The sequence below is a fragment of the Zootermopsis nevadensis genome, unplaced genomic scaffold, assembly GCF_977971745.1.
Source record: "Zootermopsis nevadensis isolate Lab colony 2312 unplaced genomic scaffold, Znev_1.0 Znev_ptg000003l, whole genome shotgun sequence".
Lineage (NCBI taxonomy): Eukaryota > Metazoa > Arthropoda > Insecta > Blattodea > Termopsidae > Zootermopsis > Zootermopsis nevadensis.
The window spans coordinates 5,133,724-5,150,310 of NW_028259135.1; the positions used below are offsets into that span (position 1 = coordinate 5,133,724).

Consider the following 16,587-nt stretch of genomic DNA (forward strand, 5'->3'; position numbering starts at 1 on the left):
ATCCTCATATGGAGTTCGTGGCACACCACAAAGCTAACCAAATCCTATCTCACAAACAGAACACAACAAGTAAAAGTCTCACATGTAGGAAACAATCAAATGAAAGAATACTTGTCAAGTAGCCTTCCAGTTAGATATAAAGTTCCTCAAGGTTCTGTCCTTGGTCCATTACTTTTTATTTTATATGTAAATGATATTAAACATCTAACACAAGGCAGAATAATAATGTACGCTGATGACACATCAATATTGAATATTGGTCAAGGTATAAATGAACTCCAAAAAGTAACCTTAGACAATACAGGCTTAATAGAGGAATATTTTGAAATAAATAATTTATCTATAAACCCAACTAAAACACATTACATTCTTTTCTGGACAAAACAATGTAGGCAGGAAAGCAATCTAAAAATTTTAATAAAGAACAGGTAAATAGTTAAAATAAAAAGTACTAACTTCCTGGGGGTTGTGATTAATTGCACCCTGAGTTGGGAAGTACATATTTAAAGAATGTGTAGTAGAATTAGCCATAACCTATTTAAAATTAATAGACTCTCTAGAATACTTAATCTAAATGAAAGAAGAATATTGTATTATGGTTTTATTTATCCCTTTTTTGTCTTATGGAATCGTCGTATGGGGGACAGATTGCTAAAGTACTCACTCGACGAACTTTTACTCTTCAAAAAAAGGGCATTAACTACACAGCAGGTTTAAAACGAAAGGAATCATGCAGAGATAGTTTTAGGCATTTAAAAATATAAACAATATACTCGTTATACATTCAAGAAACCATTTTATATGCGAAAGAAAAGTGTGTCTGCACTGTAAACAAACAAGTACATACATATAACACAAGAAATAATAATGACTATCAAAAATATGTATATAAGTTAGAAGTTTATAATATAATAGTAAACCGTCAGTAGCAGGTTGTGTCTTCTATAACAAACTGCTACCATAATAAAACAAATAAGAAATAACAATCAGTTTAAGAAGGAATTGAAGGAATTTCTTATTAGGGGGTGTTACTATTCACTAGAAGACTAACTTAATGAAGTATTTTCGAATATTGGCTACTGATAATCTAATGTATAGAATGTTATATCTCCAATGGGAATATATCCTTTACACACGCCAGGGAAACACCGGCCTAGACCTACTGATAGGAATGTCACCAAGGACTCCTTTGACATGTCAGTGATAAGGCGGACTGTGCAAAATTTTACGCAATACAGAAGAAAGTACAAAGCTGCCCAAAGCTACTGCCCATAATTAAACAAAAAATTGGCTTTCCATGAGGTGTTGATTCTCTACGGAAGATTTTACATAACTAAGGGTTTAAGTGGAAGAAATGTCTAAGTAAACGCAAGATTTTGATTGAAAGGCCGGACATAGTAAACTGGCGAGGGAGGTATTTAGTGAATATTAAGACGCTTCGCAATGAAGGAAGACAAATATTCTACCTAGATGAAAGCTGGGTAGACAGCAATTTAACTTTCAAAAAGTTAAAGGGGTATGCTCTGATGGAAATGCTGGAAAAAGACTGATTATGGTTCACGCTGGATCGCGTGCTGGTTTCCTTCAAGGTGCGTGACCGAAATATAAAGCTGGCTCGGCAAGTGGCGACTACCATTGTCAGATGAACAGTACAAATTTTGAAAAGTGGGTTAGAGAGAAATTGTTACAGAATTTGCCCCCCAGTTCAGTGGTAGTACTTGATAACGCTCCATACCACAGTGTACAAGCAGATAAAGCCCCGTCAAAATATTCGGTTAAATCTGAAATGATCTCATGGTTACAGCGGCACGGAGTTTTCTGTGATCCAGCTATGAGAAAAGGCCAACTCTATGGCCTAATACTGACAAGGAAACCAAACGAAAAGATTTTCAAAATTGATCAGTTACTAAACGCCATGGACACATTGTAGTTAGGTTGCCTCCATATATGTGTGACCTCAGCCCAATAGAACTAGCATGGTCTAAGGTAAAAGACTACGTTAGCGAGAACAACGTGACAGATGATCTGTCTTTGAAGCGGCTGCTGGATTTAACAACAGAAGGGATCGTAACTGTGACTGCAAAGGATTGGTAAGGATACTGCCAACATGTGGAACAACTGGAACAACAATACTGAGAACGGGACGGGGTTGTTGCTTGACAACATCTCATGGGTGTTTTGAAGAAGAAACTTAGTTATTATGTGCCTCATTAATGGTAAATACTTGTATTTCAATTTACATTACTTTAAATAAACTTAAATCGATTAGTGTGTCTGTAAAAGTGATGAATAAATGCTGCCCAATGAACATTTGCAGTACCGTAAGCTTTTGTTTTTAGTGTTCTGTCTGACGACAGGTCCATATGAACAGGATCCTTGCATCCTTTTCTCGGACTGGGACCTGTTCATATACGTTCTTGGCAGATGATCCAGAAGTGGTTTGCCATTGCCTTCTTCCGTGTGTGAATGGAGTAATTGTTGGGATGCCACGGAGAAACCGGGGAAGCCCCCGGAGGGAAACTCCGTGTTGCCTAGACCACGGCCTTGCCCAACACAACTTAAAAATTCGGGCACCGCCGGGAATCGAACCCGAGACCCCCAGGATTACAAGGCCAGCGTTCTAATCGCTAGACCACCTCATCTTATTATTATTTAGTGTTCTGTCTGACGACAGGTCCATATGAACAGGATCCTTCCATCCTTTTCTCGGACTGGGACCTGTTCATATACGTTCTTGGCAGATGATCCAGAAGTGGTTTGCCATTGCCTTCTTCTGTGTGTGAATGGAGTAATTGTTGGGATGCCACGGAGAAACCGGGGAAGCCCCCGGAGGGAAACTCCGTGTTGCCTAGACCACGGCCTTGCCCAACACAACTTAAAAATTCGGTCACCGCCGGGAATCGAACCCGAGACCCCCAGGATTACAAGGCCAGCGTTCTAATCGCTAGACCACCTCATCTTATTATTATTTAGTGTTCTGTCTGACGACAGGTCCATATGAACAGGATCCTTCCATCCTTTTCTCGGACTGGGACCTGTTCATATACGTTCTTGGCAGATGATCCAGAAGTGGTTTGCCATTGCCTTCTTCTGTGTGTGAATGGATTAATTGTTGGGATGCCACGGAGAAACCGGGGAAGCCCCCGGAGGGAAACTCCGTGTTGCCTAGACCACGGCCTTGCCCAACACAAGTTATAAATTCGGGCACCGCCGGGAATCGAACCCGAGACCCCAGGATTACAAGGCCAGCGTTCTAACCGCTAGACCACCTCATCTTATTATTATTTAGTATTCTGTCTGACGACAGGTCCATATGAACAGGATCCTTCCATCCTTTTCTCGGACTGGGACCTGTTCATATTCGTTCTTGGCAGATGATCCAGAAGTGGTTTGCCATTGCCTTCTTCTGTGTGTGAATGGAGTAATTGTTGGGATTCCACGGAGAAACAGGGGAAGCCCCGTAAACTTATCCTCATAAAATAAGGGCATGAGATTGTATAATAAACAATTAAATGTAACATCAGACTCGCTGTTACAGCAAATGGATGACTTACCTGTTGGTTCTCTCTTGATGACTGGCAACATTTGATGTGGTAGCGCTATATTTGGACCCTGGTCACTGCCCCCTGCATGTTGCATCTTTTGTATCCCTATTAACAGATATTTCCACATGAGCCACATGTTCAACCCATCATACCACTAACGGCCGAAAGTAGCAATATAAGATTATGTATTGTGAATGATCTCACGTAATTTTGTTCATCTCTTACAGGTCCCAAAATTTTGCTTGGCAATTTGCTTTTAAATACTTGTAATGCAGCTTCTACGTACATCATAAGATATTATGTCACTCAACAACACAAAATAATGACAAAAGTGTATATATATTTGTTAGTTTCACACGCTCATAGCTGCTGTTTCAATGAAGACTTGATTGCTGTTATTTATGTATTCTTCTTCTCCTTCTTCTGTGGCTCCCCGGTCTGTATTCGGTCCATGGCCTCCTCAATTCTCCTCTTCCATTCGGTCCTTCTGTTAGGTCCGTCTGTCCGGGGTTGAGGTTTCGAAACGTCTTCCTTTTTACAGTGCAAGTTTGTTAGCCTTGGGATCACTGAGATACTCAAGCCCCACCACCACGACAAGGTGCAGGTACCATTAAGTGGGGTTATTTAGGTGTTACTATTGGAAACATACGACTCCATTTTGCTTACGTCACAGATGAGATGTCTTACTACACTCATTTTCACTGTTCGATGAACACTGTTGTTTCCGACTTAACACATGAAATTAATGTTTCCGAAGATCTGTGTTATTTGAGCTCCTCAAGTGTCTTTAATACGGTCCTCCTAAATGTTATAGTTCGAAAGGAATTTCAGTTGCACCTGTTCACTCACTCATAAGACACCGCTCACCTACGTGAAGAAATCAATACTGACGGACGTTGACTTGCAACCCCTCGACATTGATAGCATTTAAGACCTGATGAGCGCGCGTGTATATATATCGTATAAAGTTCGTTGCTACCGAACATCGATCCGGTAGATTGCGTCAGTGTTTGATCTAGTTTTGTTGGGTTCAATGTATTATGATGAGCGTGGTGAAGGTGCCCACGTGTTGGGGAAAAGTCCTTATGCGGGTTGTGTCAGGTTATGGTATATTCGATTTTATTCAACAGATCTACTTATAAAATCTATACAAATTTAGTTTTAAAAATGTCAAGGAACACAAGTGGAAGCTTTGTGTTCTCCAGGTCTGATACACTTTCCAGTCCTGACATATATACACTGATGAACTTATGTAAATGTTATATATGTTCATACAAAATTCTTCAAAATCTTCTGGTTTTGAGGTGCTATATAATTTAATCCTTACTTTCGCTATCAATATAGTACTTATTTTTTTGTACAGTAAATTTACGTAAAGCTTTACCTTTTGTTACACAAGAAGAGCTGGGACATTACATACTTAAACTTGAATTTGAAGAGGAGAACCATTTGCCAGAGCCCAAAGTAACACCCCCAGTGAGAATTTCCCCATTTAGTTCATGCAGACCAAGGATAGATTATTCAGCAACTTGTGACAAGTGGTAGCTAGGTATAATACTGCAGATTTGAAACTCAAAGTGCTTTAGTCAATTTGAATAAATAAATATCAGACTCAACAAGACTGCACAATAATGTGATAACATCCACAGAGGCCTAAACATTTTTTTAAAGCTGAACATTATGCCCACCTTCTCTTTTTCAAATGGCTGAAACATTTTTATTCTTTATAGAATTGGTGCAGCATTTGAATGAACACGTTATTAAATTCTTTGTGAATATAAGTTACCTTTGTAATACATTTACTTTATTTTATTATTTTAAAAAATATATAAAATCTTTTTATGCATTTCATATTATTTTTCACTGCAGGTAAAAATGCACTACTACTGTGAATGTTTTTTATACCGGGTCTACAATTTATGAGGCTGCGGTCGTGCTTGCATTGCGTGGTCGGCCGGCGCTCTGTTGATGTGGGCGGGCGGGTGTTGTGCCCGTTCTTCCGGTGGGTGACCGGCGAATCAGTTTCAGTGCCGCTAGTAACAGCGGACTACGAATATTTCTCGTCACTGATACATGTTATTACATTAATATTGTTCTTACTTTAAATCACAAAAGGTTCAAAGTGACTGCCTTGTGCTTACAGGCAACTTCACATCTCGTTAACATGTTTCGAAATACTCGACGAAGCTCTTCTTGGGAAATTGCCGAATATTTCCTTTAAGTGCCCACCCACATGTGGTGGGCGTTTTATTCTTGCGTGCTTGCCATCAATACACCCGATTCAACTGGGAAATTGCCACGTGTCCCAAAAGCTTTCTGCAATCTTTTCTTCTTCTTCAAAATGTGCAACTTTGGGTTCTGGCATGTAAATCTGCATACAGCTTTACATTCTTGCACAAGTGTTACAGCGTTTTACACTTCTCGAAATGCTGAATGAATAAGTAAGTTCCCTGTAACCAAATACCTACAAACAAGAAAAGATTTGCAAATTTTTCTCTCTCTCCTTTCGTGTGTAGAGGAGGCAGTGAAGACCAAATGGAAAAACTTGCGAGACACTTTCCGCAAAGAGTTAAAAAAGGTACCGAACAGCCGCCCCGAGGATGACGCAGAGATGGCCCCGCGCTACCCTGGGACTTGGCCTCACTACGATGCCATGTTGTTTCTGCGACCTGTCATTACTCCAAGACAGACCAAAGACAACGTTCAGACTCCAGATTTATCCTACACATTCGCGAGCGAATACGATAAAGAAGGTGCTAAATGTAAAGAGAGAATTGATGCCAACGAAAGCGACATTGAATCTTCGCAGTCTTTTCAGCTGAACGCGTCTTCGAACCAGTCCGTTTCCTTTCCCTGCCCTCTACCTCCGGAAAAAAACCGTCCGGTATTGATCGCTTATGCGAGGTACCGCAAAGCATTGTGGGTTTGTTTATTAGCACGTGACGGGCTCTGAAATTTCTCGCCATTCCATCAACATAACTGTCGTGACGTAACTGCAGAATAATGTTACGAGTCAATCTCGATATTATTATTGCTGTATTTTACTGTTGTCACTCTAACACGTATTCACAAGTATTGATTGTAAAAATCGATGCGCTTCGTAGCGTGTAGCCACTTGCTTGTTTTTATAGCACTGAATATTAAATTAAGGCACTACCAGTGTTGCAAAATATCACTTTACCTACTGAAATCAGATCCAAACTCTTTCCTTATAATTAATTTTAAGAGTATGAATGTTGGCTTGTTATTTATAATTCATTCTGCCTTCTGCGATAAAGACTGCTTGTCACTGCCTTGCCCAGACTGTAATATTGGACCTTGTCGTATAGAAGAGTGCCGTGAGGAAACACACGTCGTTCAGACTGCGCTTGCAGCAGCACGTATTGTACGTGCCTACCATGCGAGCTTGGAACACTGGCTTACGAGATTTATTGCATTTCCTAGAAGGCTAAAAAATTCACATTACTTAGATAAACCCCGAATTAATAATGGTGGAGGCAGTAAGTTGCTCTGAAACGTCGGTCAGGCTACGCTGCAACGTCTCAGGAGACAGCCATCTTCTGATATGATCCACACACCATTATCAATAAGATCTAGAAGTCTGTGTATACGAAGGCAGGTTTCGTGAGTTATGCCAGGAAATTTTGTTTGCGTGACATTTCCATTTTGAAGTCGGTTTCGTATTCAGGCTATGCCACATTGAAACAAAGGAACAGATAATTATTTGTTGCATAATGCTACCTTTTAGAGTTCTTTATCTACTGAAGTTAACGAGGCATTTAAAGTACAGGTCACCCTGTTTCTTGTAAAATAACTTTCCATTTTAAAATTGTTTGTCTATTTAGGTCACTCATAATTTACACGAAATTTCAGTTAATTATGTTTTCCATCACAACCAAACTTCGATGACTAGATGTCATTGTTGGTTGACGTCACATATCATTTATTACATTTATTACAGTTCACTCCAGATGAAGGCAGCTTTTTACAGACGAATGTCGTGTCAAGAACGTCCTCGCGTGCTGTACTCCACGTTTGCCTTGCTTATAGTTTCTATACAAGGTCTAAAGTAAAAGTTGGCACTTATTCTCCGAATGGAGTACACGTACTTTACAAAGGCATTCTTTGCGATTTATTATAACCCGCTGGTCCTATGTTAGTTTTCTGTACATACGATTGTACTTATGAAAAGATTTTGGAACTTATAACATCACACTGAACACAGAATATCTTTGTTCATACCAAATCTGAGGTAAGAAAATATACATTCCATGTTTGAGAATAATCAGAGCTTGTGTGCCACTGGGAGAAGGACGAATTTTCCTAAATAGAATAGGATAAAATTGAATAGAGAAATGCTGAATACAAGAGAGTAGAATTTGTTTACATTCTATAGAACCTTTATGGTGGGAGCCAAGGATATAGAACAAGTCATAACACGAATACCAACACAATACAAATACAGAAACAATAAACATTTAATTACGTATTTGTTACAGTTGTTTATCATATTCGATAATTTTCAATTGAAGTAAATTCTTGTATAGTGTAGGAGTGAGATAAAATACGATGTTTCGATGTTGACTTCAATATCATAATTTAAAATATTAAAGTAAGTACTTAATAACTTAATCCCTGCTTAGTAAGTAACTTTCTGACAACTAGTGAGGTTAGTATTTGGCGTATGGAAGCCATGTTTATGTCTTGTGTTGAAACTAGCACGTCAGATTTTTTTAAAAAAAAGCTCTTAAATGTCCACAACGAACGGCAGAAATGTAAGTGAGAATTCACTCGCATTTCTTAAAGACTTTTTTTACAGATCTATTTCTATTTCTATGACTGGAGTGACTATCTCTTTTTACCCCTCCCATTTCAAAATGTTGCCGTTTCAAATCAATCCCAGAAATGAGGCAACACATTTCTCCGAAATGTTGGTGCTCTCCAACAGGACCAGACGACGCCACGTGTTCAACTTCACTGCAGCCGGAATGCCAAATTAGTTAATCGCTAGATTTCGACCAGCTTTGTTAATGTTACTGTAAAATCCCGAATTTTGGTGAAACCTAGGTTTTACCAAACAGTCTTGGAAAAATCCCGAAAAAAGGACTATTCGCGTCTTATTTCGGGGTCTTACCAATGAGCCTTGGTAATTGTTTGTATTTACCATAGACAGGATATAAAATATTAGGTTAGATGTCTCAAATTATTTTATTCCACAATTTTTCTATTTCTTGCAATGGCTTTATCTATTATTTTGACTTCTGTCAAACTTTTTTTAAAAATACTACTTACATAAGGAACGTGTGTTTGTAAAGTTGTAATTTGTATTTGTAGCCTAGTCCTATGAACGACTTTCAGGATATAAAATAAAAAAGCCTTTCTAAGATAAGAAATTTGCCTTCGCTGCTATCTGTTTTTTAAAATTATATTTTCAGACAAGGAAAAGTAAAAGGTTTACGCGATGGAAAAAAAATAAAGTAAATTACGTGTGTCCTGACTTCTTCAAAACTGTACCGAGTTCATATCTGGACAGCAGCTCGGGGTTCATATTCTGTACGAGACTGCATTAATACCGAAACAAATCCCCAAGCGAATTGTAATCCAGCGTAACTTCAAACTAGTCCGTCACTCACTGGAGACTACAAAATGCTGTGTGTTTTTAAAACGTTAAACATATTTTACCTTTTTAAAATTCGTAGACAGCGCGTGTTATTATTGTGCCTTGTACGTTGTTATTCTGACAGTACAACAAAAGAGTGACAGATGTTTCAAAAGTAAATACATCGATATTGTCTATCACGAAGACAATAAATAATACTCCATGACGCAATACTTTTGTCTTACGAAACCCTCTCGCCACTGGGCTATCGGAAGTTAAATACGTTTGTGGTAAGTATATAAGCAGTACTGACATGTGAACATTAAATGTTTAAGGCAGAAGAGTTAAGACGAGAAGAAGTTCGGACTGCTAATCTCTAGCAGCCTACTGGAGCACTGTAAATTGAACGGAAGAATAAAACATGGCTGATGAGCGTTGTAAGTACAAAGCTGATGACGTCGGCCAAAGCCCGAGTTCAAATGTATTGATTTTTTCGCGCGAGTCGCTGTGTAGTGATGAGGCCAGCGTCCTCGATGACAAGAAACGTCCTCCGAGTTTTAGGGACTCATTTCCAAATGTGCGACGTTTTAAATATCACATAAATTGAACCCTTGTGTCATAATTTAGTTTTCTCAGGGAACAAGTGTGTAAATATCATAGCCGTAAATAGGGTTTAGGACAGGCGAAAAATGTTACGTAATGAATAATTAAGAAACAGATAAGACTAACTTGACAGCTTAATGTTGTGTTGGAAATTTTAATTAATGATTCTTAAGCTATATAACGACGTTTCTGCAATTGCGTTTATTTGAAATCTTGTGTTAAAATTTCTGTTGACGGTAATCGGGAAGGACAAGGAACTCCTCAGAGACTCCTGTTATACCATTACGTCATTTGGTGAATGAGACAATGCTATTTCCGCATTTCTTTTCAGGCACTCTGCTTCTCCTGATGGTGTTCGTAGTGAAACAGTTGTCAGCGGAAGAACTGACATGCGATCCCAAAACTGTGTCACTCAAAGATTTCAACATAGACAAGGTGACGTACATTAAACCGACTTCTACAAAAGACCGCATTACATTTTCGTTCTGTTTATTTTCTGTCTATGGCCTGGTTTCTATAGCAACACAAACAAATCCATATCTGGTATTGACAGCTTCAACACCGTTAGGCGCCGCGGTTTATATACAGGGGCCGTGCTGATTCTCCCCTCCCCCCGGGATATCAGTCAACGTGTGGCCAAGATACTTGAACGATAATCAATGCTGCTAAAAGTATATTATTGTTCTGTCCAGGTCAACTTGTCTCAAGGCAGAATTCGTCGATAAACAACGGACAGCGAGTTTCTGCCCCAAATAGCACGGAAAAAACGTTTGCACACAATTATCCCCTTGCTGTGAGAGAGACCCGCGCAAGAAACGCGTACAATTATATTTGTTATACTCTAATCGTTATGTTTTCTTGTAGCAGACGGGAAGATAAAAAGATTCTCAGGCCAGATTTTGAATTACTGAATAGTAAATCGCAGCGCGTGTTTATTAATAACAGCATACAGATCTCATTAACGTGTGTAAAATTTATTTTACAGTTTTACGACATAATATACCTAAAAATATGTATTTCTCACAATAAGCAGTTCGCAGAGGTGGGGAGATTATCTGGGTGGGATTTCGATAGTTTTTTGGGGGACATGGCTGTGGATTCAGCAGTGCAAAGACGCAAAAAGGGCTTTCTGCGAAGTATCCGCTTTTTCTGACCGGTTTTAGCCAAAAGCTGATGCTAACTCATTTCAGTCTGAAGATGTACGTCTTCCGGGTTGTAGCGCCGTGTAGTCTGGCGACGTTTCAGAGGTCCTTGTTCAAAAATACGTTTCGGTCAGAGTATGTGACGTTTATGTCCTTCGAATGCTTCATTCTGCGAGAACCATTAAATTTGTGCTATGTTTCTACGATTAATTTAGAGTAGATCTACAGAAATAGGCTGTAAACTTAAATTTCATATATACAGTTATTGACACATTAAAGTTTCGTATAAAGTTTTATTATCCATGCGTATACTCCACTTTATGTTCTGGCTCGAACGATTCAGATGTTTCGTTTTAATCCCACAAAATTATTCTCAAAATGCACAACATTCTCAGGCCAATCACATCACAAAACTTCCAGGCCATCGATTAAGTGTCATTAGTTTTTCATCCACTTCAGAAGTTCGCATGACGGACTGCTGGTTCCTTAAAGGCAGAGTAACAACAATTAAACTTCTTATCTTCTGTGGAGGCAAGATGTTTGTTCAGAATTTCATGTGGGCCAACACACGGACATGATCTCGTAAGTCCATCTTTCCTTATGAAATGCGAAAATTAGCTGAAGTGGATTTGACGAAAACAGGCATTAGTGCCTTTGAATGGGGGTTCAAGCGCTGTTCCTTTGTTTCAGCAAAGACAATCCTTGCCGTTCTGATGTCCGATGTTTGATTGCAGACACACGCGAGCAGTCAAATTCTCATATTCTTACGGCTACTAATATTATTTTGTTTTCTGTTCCAGTTCTTGGGAACGTGGTATGAGGTGTATCATTACCCTGCAAATCCCCAGGAACATTATTACTGCTGTATCGACGACTATGAGAAAACTCTGGCCGGCGATGTAACCATTGCTTCAAGTCTATACGATAAGACGTAAGAGTTGGGGAGAAATTATGGCTAAAAAATTGGGAAAAGTAGACGAGTAACTCACTGCGCGAGCTGACAAGAGAAAACAAATTCAGTAAAAAAGAAATCGATTAGGTTTGATCCGCCTGTTCTGAAATTAAGTATATGTAACAACACATAAGTCACTTGTCGACAAAGTGTGTTTCATTCTTATGCTTTTTAAAAGATCTCCGTTTCGATAAAATTTAGTGAGCTACGGGTTCCTAACGTGTGCTGGTTTTTTTCCCGATGTTAACCAAAACTGAAGCCCGTCCACAAATTTCAGCAACACTCTAAAAAATCAAAAATCAACAATAATCAGTTCTGCTCTTCTTGAATTTTTATACACTGACAGACAGACTTGGGGAGGTTAAAGGAGCATTTTCTTTTCGCGAACGCTTCAAAAACTGCTGACGGCGAATAGCATTTGTTTTTATTCTCTCACGTCATTCCGTTATTATTCTTATTGTTATAAATGTTGGAGGTGAAATCTGTCGATCCGAACGAATGGATTGTTTCCATAAGGCGTTCCCTTCAGGAACACTTGTTAGTTCCTCAGCTAGTCAAAGCACTTCCGGCGTGACAGTATCTTCTTGATCAATTCACGACGCGAGACTCTGGCCGATTTTTCAGGAGAGCGTGAAAAATCAAGGGTCAATTGAGAAGGATCTTAGGTCTTAACGGCGGTGAGGGTTGTTGCGCCCTGATGATGGAGGCAGCAGTGACCTCTGAAACGTCGACAAACTTGTACCAGACCACACGGCGCAACAACCCAGAAGACAAGTCATCTTCATGTGCTAAGAAGTAGGGTTTATACAAAACCCGACTTTTGAAAAAACCGGTTTTCGAATTCCAGTATTTCCAAAAAACCTGTTAACCGGTTTTCGATTTTTTAAAAAAACAATATAATTAAAACAGTAAAAAATATTTATACTTATTTTAAAAAATTTCAGTTCATTCAATATTTATGGAACTACAAAAATATAACAAAATAAAATATACTACATACGAAACCAAATAAAAACTAAAATAACTAAAATCCGTACAAAATATAGATTATAAATATTTATTTCATATAGTATTTTACCTTCAGGAAATATGATTTCAAAAAACATAAAATGTCCACTGAACGATTACTTAATCTTGTTCTTATTCTAGATACAAAATTGCCTGAAATAGAAAATATTCTCTCACTGTCTACTGAACTTGGTTTTATCGTTTTCAGGGCATCAAATAATAAATCTAAGTTATTTGTTATTTTATTGGTTGCCTCAAATACTGAAAATTCGGCCTTCAGTGTCTTCGGATTTGATATAATTTCTTCAAGTTCCTCAAGAAACCTAAGAATTGATTTTTCCATGTCTTCTTTTAGAGCATTGCCCTGATTAATAGTTTCTCCGTCTCCGATATATTCATCATCGGAATCTGTTTCCATACAAGAATTTGGATATATTCTAGACAATATTTTTCCAGATAACTTAATAATATCGAGTTTTAAAGCCAGTGGAAATACACTATATTTATTTGTTGAAATGTTTTGTGGGTTACCAATCCAACTTGTCTTCTTTCTTGAATTCGTACTTCTAAAGCATTTAATAATTTGGAACTAATTTCAGTTTTTAAATTTTTTAGTTAATTTAACAGAAATTTTTACATATTGATTTTTTTTTTGTAGCTTAGATGCGTCATGTTTGTGTTGAACTAAGTATGTATTTATTATTCCAGTCTATACACAAACTTAATTTAAAATGTTGTTGTTAAAATTATAGCGCTTTTCATCGTATTACGATGTTACATTTATTCGGCGCTTATTATTAACGACATGTTTCGATGCTATTATTGCATCATCTTCAGGTTTTTATCGTTTTTATCTTTAAAACTATTATATATATTATATAAAACTATTATATATATTTAAAGATAAAAAACGATAAAAACCTGAAGATGATGCAATAATAGCATCGAAACATGTCGCTAATAATAAGCGCCGAATAAATGTAACATCGTAATACGATGAAAAGCGCTATAATTTTAACAACAACATTTTCAATTAAGTTTGTGTATAGACAGGAATAATAAATACATATTGATTTTAGTATCTAAAACCGCTGTCTCGCGTGACAAAATTGTATCAAAGGTAACGAAAGAAGACAGTGGACACAAAATGGCTCAAGTGATGTGCGGGTACACTAATTTCCTTTATTAAATTACCAGAATAACAACTCAACACAACAAATGTTCATGTTTTCCAGGCAACACGAAACGAGCTGTTTTTACTAAGCTTCGAATGCTGATCACAAAATCTTTGTATTTGCATGCAAGACATGCGTGACTTAATTTGTTTACAGACAAGTAACGTCTACGAATAACACAACAGCTAACAGAATGTACAGAGTATACACAAAAGAATGGTGCAGTTTCAAAAGTTAATAAAAAGATTATTTCTCACCTTACACGGGCACAACAAACACCATCAGCGGCGGCAACTGTCCAGGTTTCTCATGCGTTAATTATAATCCTTCAATGTGTGCACCCTGGGTCACACAACACACATCCACACGGTGGAAAAACACGATTGAGAAGCACTCGTACATTCCTGTGAAAATGGAAGGGAGCTCCGTCCAGTTGTAGAATGTAATCGTCATAATTGGTATTCAGTTGGGGTAACAACCAGCTTTCCAACATGTCCAAAAATGCACCATTCTTTTATGTATATCCTGTATACACATCCTGGGAATGACGTAACTGTATTGGACACATTATCTTTCTAAAGAGAGAGTTTCGTAGTTCTGTGTACACCGTCGTGGAGCACACCGTCCCACTATGACTATTTTCAAAGCACTGGGTTTGTGTTATGTCGTTTCATGCACAAATTTATGTTGTAACTTTAAATGAAATTTTGCCACTGCTTTTTTGTATTATTATTCTGGTTCACTGACTTTACAAAACTCTTCATTTCTGAAGATATTTTGTCCATCACCAAATACTCCTTGCTTGTCAGTATTTGTTAAGTAAATATATCGAATGAATCAAATCATAAAAATTGATTTTTTTTCCCTGCACAGTGAAAGACGACGAGAAAATTCAACTGGTGTCGTGAAGGTTTCTGACAATGTCCTTGACATTACGTACCCAAATCGCAGTAAGTAAACCTCTCTCGACTAAAATAAATTAAAAGGAAAATGTTACAAATATTACATGGCAGGTAAAGCCATAATGATGTGAAATAATTTAATACTTATCACGAATATTCTTCGAGGTTACAATTTTCTAACATCGTGTAGGAGCTGAGGAGAAGTACGAATATTGCATTACTGTTAACTTACATCCGGAACGAAACGTGAGCCTCCCAATGCACCACAACACTTCATTATTCTGAATTAAATTGTCCACTGTTTTTATTTTATATACGTATTTACTTTCAGTCGCCATATCTGATTAGATATCTGTTCGTGTCTTGTGTTACTTTGCGCTTCCCGTCGTCAGAATGTGTACTGAACTCTGTTCTCTTACGCAGATGAATGGTCGTCAGCGTATTACGTAGCTGCCACAGATTACGATCAATACTCGATAGTCGTTGGCTGCCCAGAGATAACAGGCACAGAACGTAAGTACAGTGAGCCTTAGGCACAGATGATATAACAACTGCGTGATCTGACCTTAAATGATGACAGATGTGAACCGAAGGATGCTAGCCACATCTTCCTGCATTACGTAAATTATTTTTTTACATATCCACGTTACACATGTGTATATGTTACATTCAGATCTTCATTCTATACGTTAATACATATAAACAAATAAATAAACAGATCTACACTACATAAGCACATATTTGCATTTCATATAATATCTATATATCTGAACCTATCAGCATGACTTACAGGTTAGGTTATGTTAAATTAAGTTAGGTTAGAAACAGGTAGCCTATATGATTTAATATTGTTTTCTGTCCTCAGCCAATGTGTATGTTATGTTCCGGAGTAAAAATCCAAACGAATTAGCAAGAAAAGCGGCTGAGGATTCGTTGAAGACCTACAATTTGGACATCAAAGATTTCTACAAGGAATGTTAACAGCTCGGCGAGCGGGCACTCGGCACAGATGGGTCTTAAATAGCACGACGTAGAAATGACTTTGTAGAACAGCACAATGGAGACTTATCCTTATCGAACGCTGCAATGAGAAAATGACTAAATGGGCATATTCTTTGGCGTAGCCAGTCGTATTTACACATGTATTCACTGTTTTGATCTACTGTAAAATAAATAAAATTTACAATTCTGAAATTCGCATCTCTTGTCGTCTGTACATTACATCGAAGCCTCAATCACAAAAGCCGATGGCGTTGAGTCAATCGGCATGTGAGTCTGCAACCCACGGATTATTTCTTAAAAATAAAAAGAACCTTTGGCTCGCAGTGGGGAGTTTTCTAAATTTCGGTGGCCGAAATGGGCAAAACATTATGTACAACGTGTTTCGAATTACAAGCATTGAATACAAGGACCGTGTTCGACTCCTAGAATGAAGCCCAGAAGCTCATGTAAACATGCAGATGCTTTGTTAACGAGAATGAACATTGAATGAGGCAAGTAACGTTGCATTTTAAGGGATTGGTTAGCTCTCCTGCCTCCTATTCGGTAGATCTTGGGTTTAAATCTCGGCCTGAGAACTGTTATCCTGAGGTCTATCGTGGATTTATTCAGTCCCTCCAGACCATTTCCCTAAACAGTACTTTAAATTAGGCCACGGTAGC

At 38.0% G+C, this 16,587-nt stretch overlaps 2 protein-coding genes across 2 annotated transcripts in view; one reads left to right on the plus strand and one right to left on the minus strand.

The window, feature by feature from the left end:
- Window positions 1-15,296, minus strand: part of LOC110839576 (uncharacterized) — a 146,112-nt gene extending 130,816 nt beyond the window's left edge. Inside the window, exons 1-2 of the mRNA XM_087340448.1 lie at window positions 15,159-15,296; window positions 14,282-14,428 (exon numbers count right to left, since the gene is read on the minus strand). The gene's annotated coding sequence lies outside the window, so the exon portion shown is untranslated. The remainder of the gene's footprint in view (window positions 1-14,281; window positions 14,429-15,158) is intronic.
- LOC110832825 (allergen Per a 4) lies at window positions 9,348-16,120 on the plus strand. Its single transcript, XM_087340502.1, has 6 exons — window positions 9,348-9,581; window positions 10,079-10,182; window positions 11,690-11,820; window positions 14,898-14,974; window positions 15,350-15,439; window positions 15,792-16,120. Exons 1-6 carry the CDS (start codon window positions 9,566-9,568, stop codon window positions 15,905-15,907), a joined length of 534 nt encoding a protein of 177 aa, XP_087196628.1. The 5' UTR covers window positions 9,348-9,565; the 3' UTR covers window positions 15,908-16,120.
- Window positions 16,121-16,587: the final 467 nt, after the last annotated feature.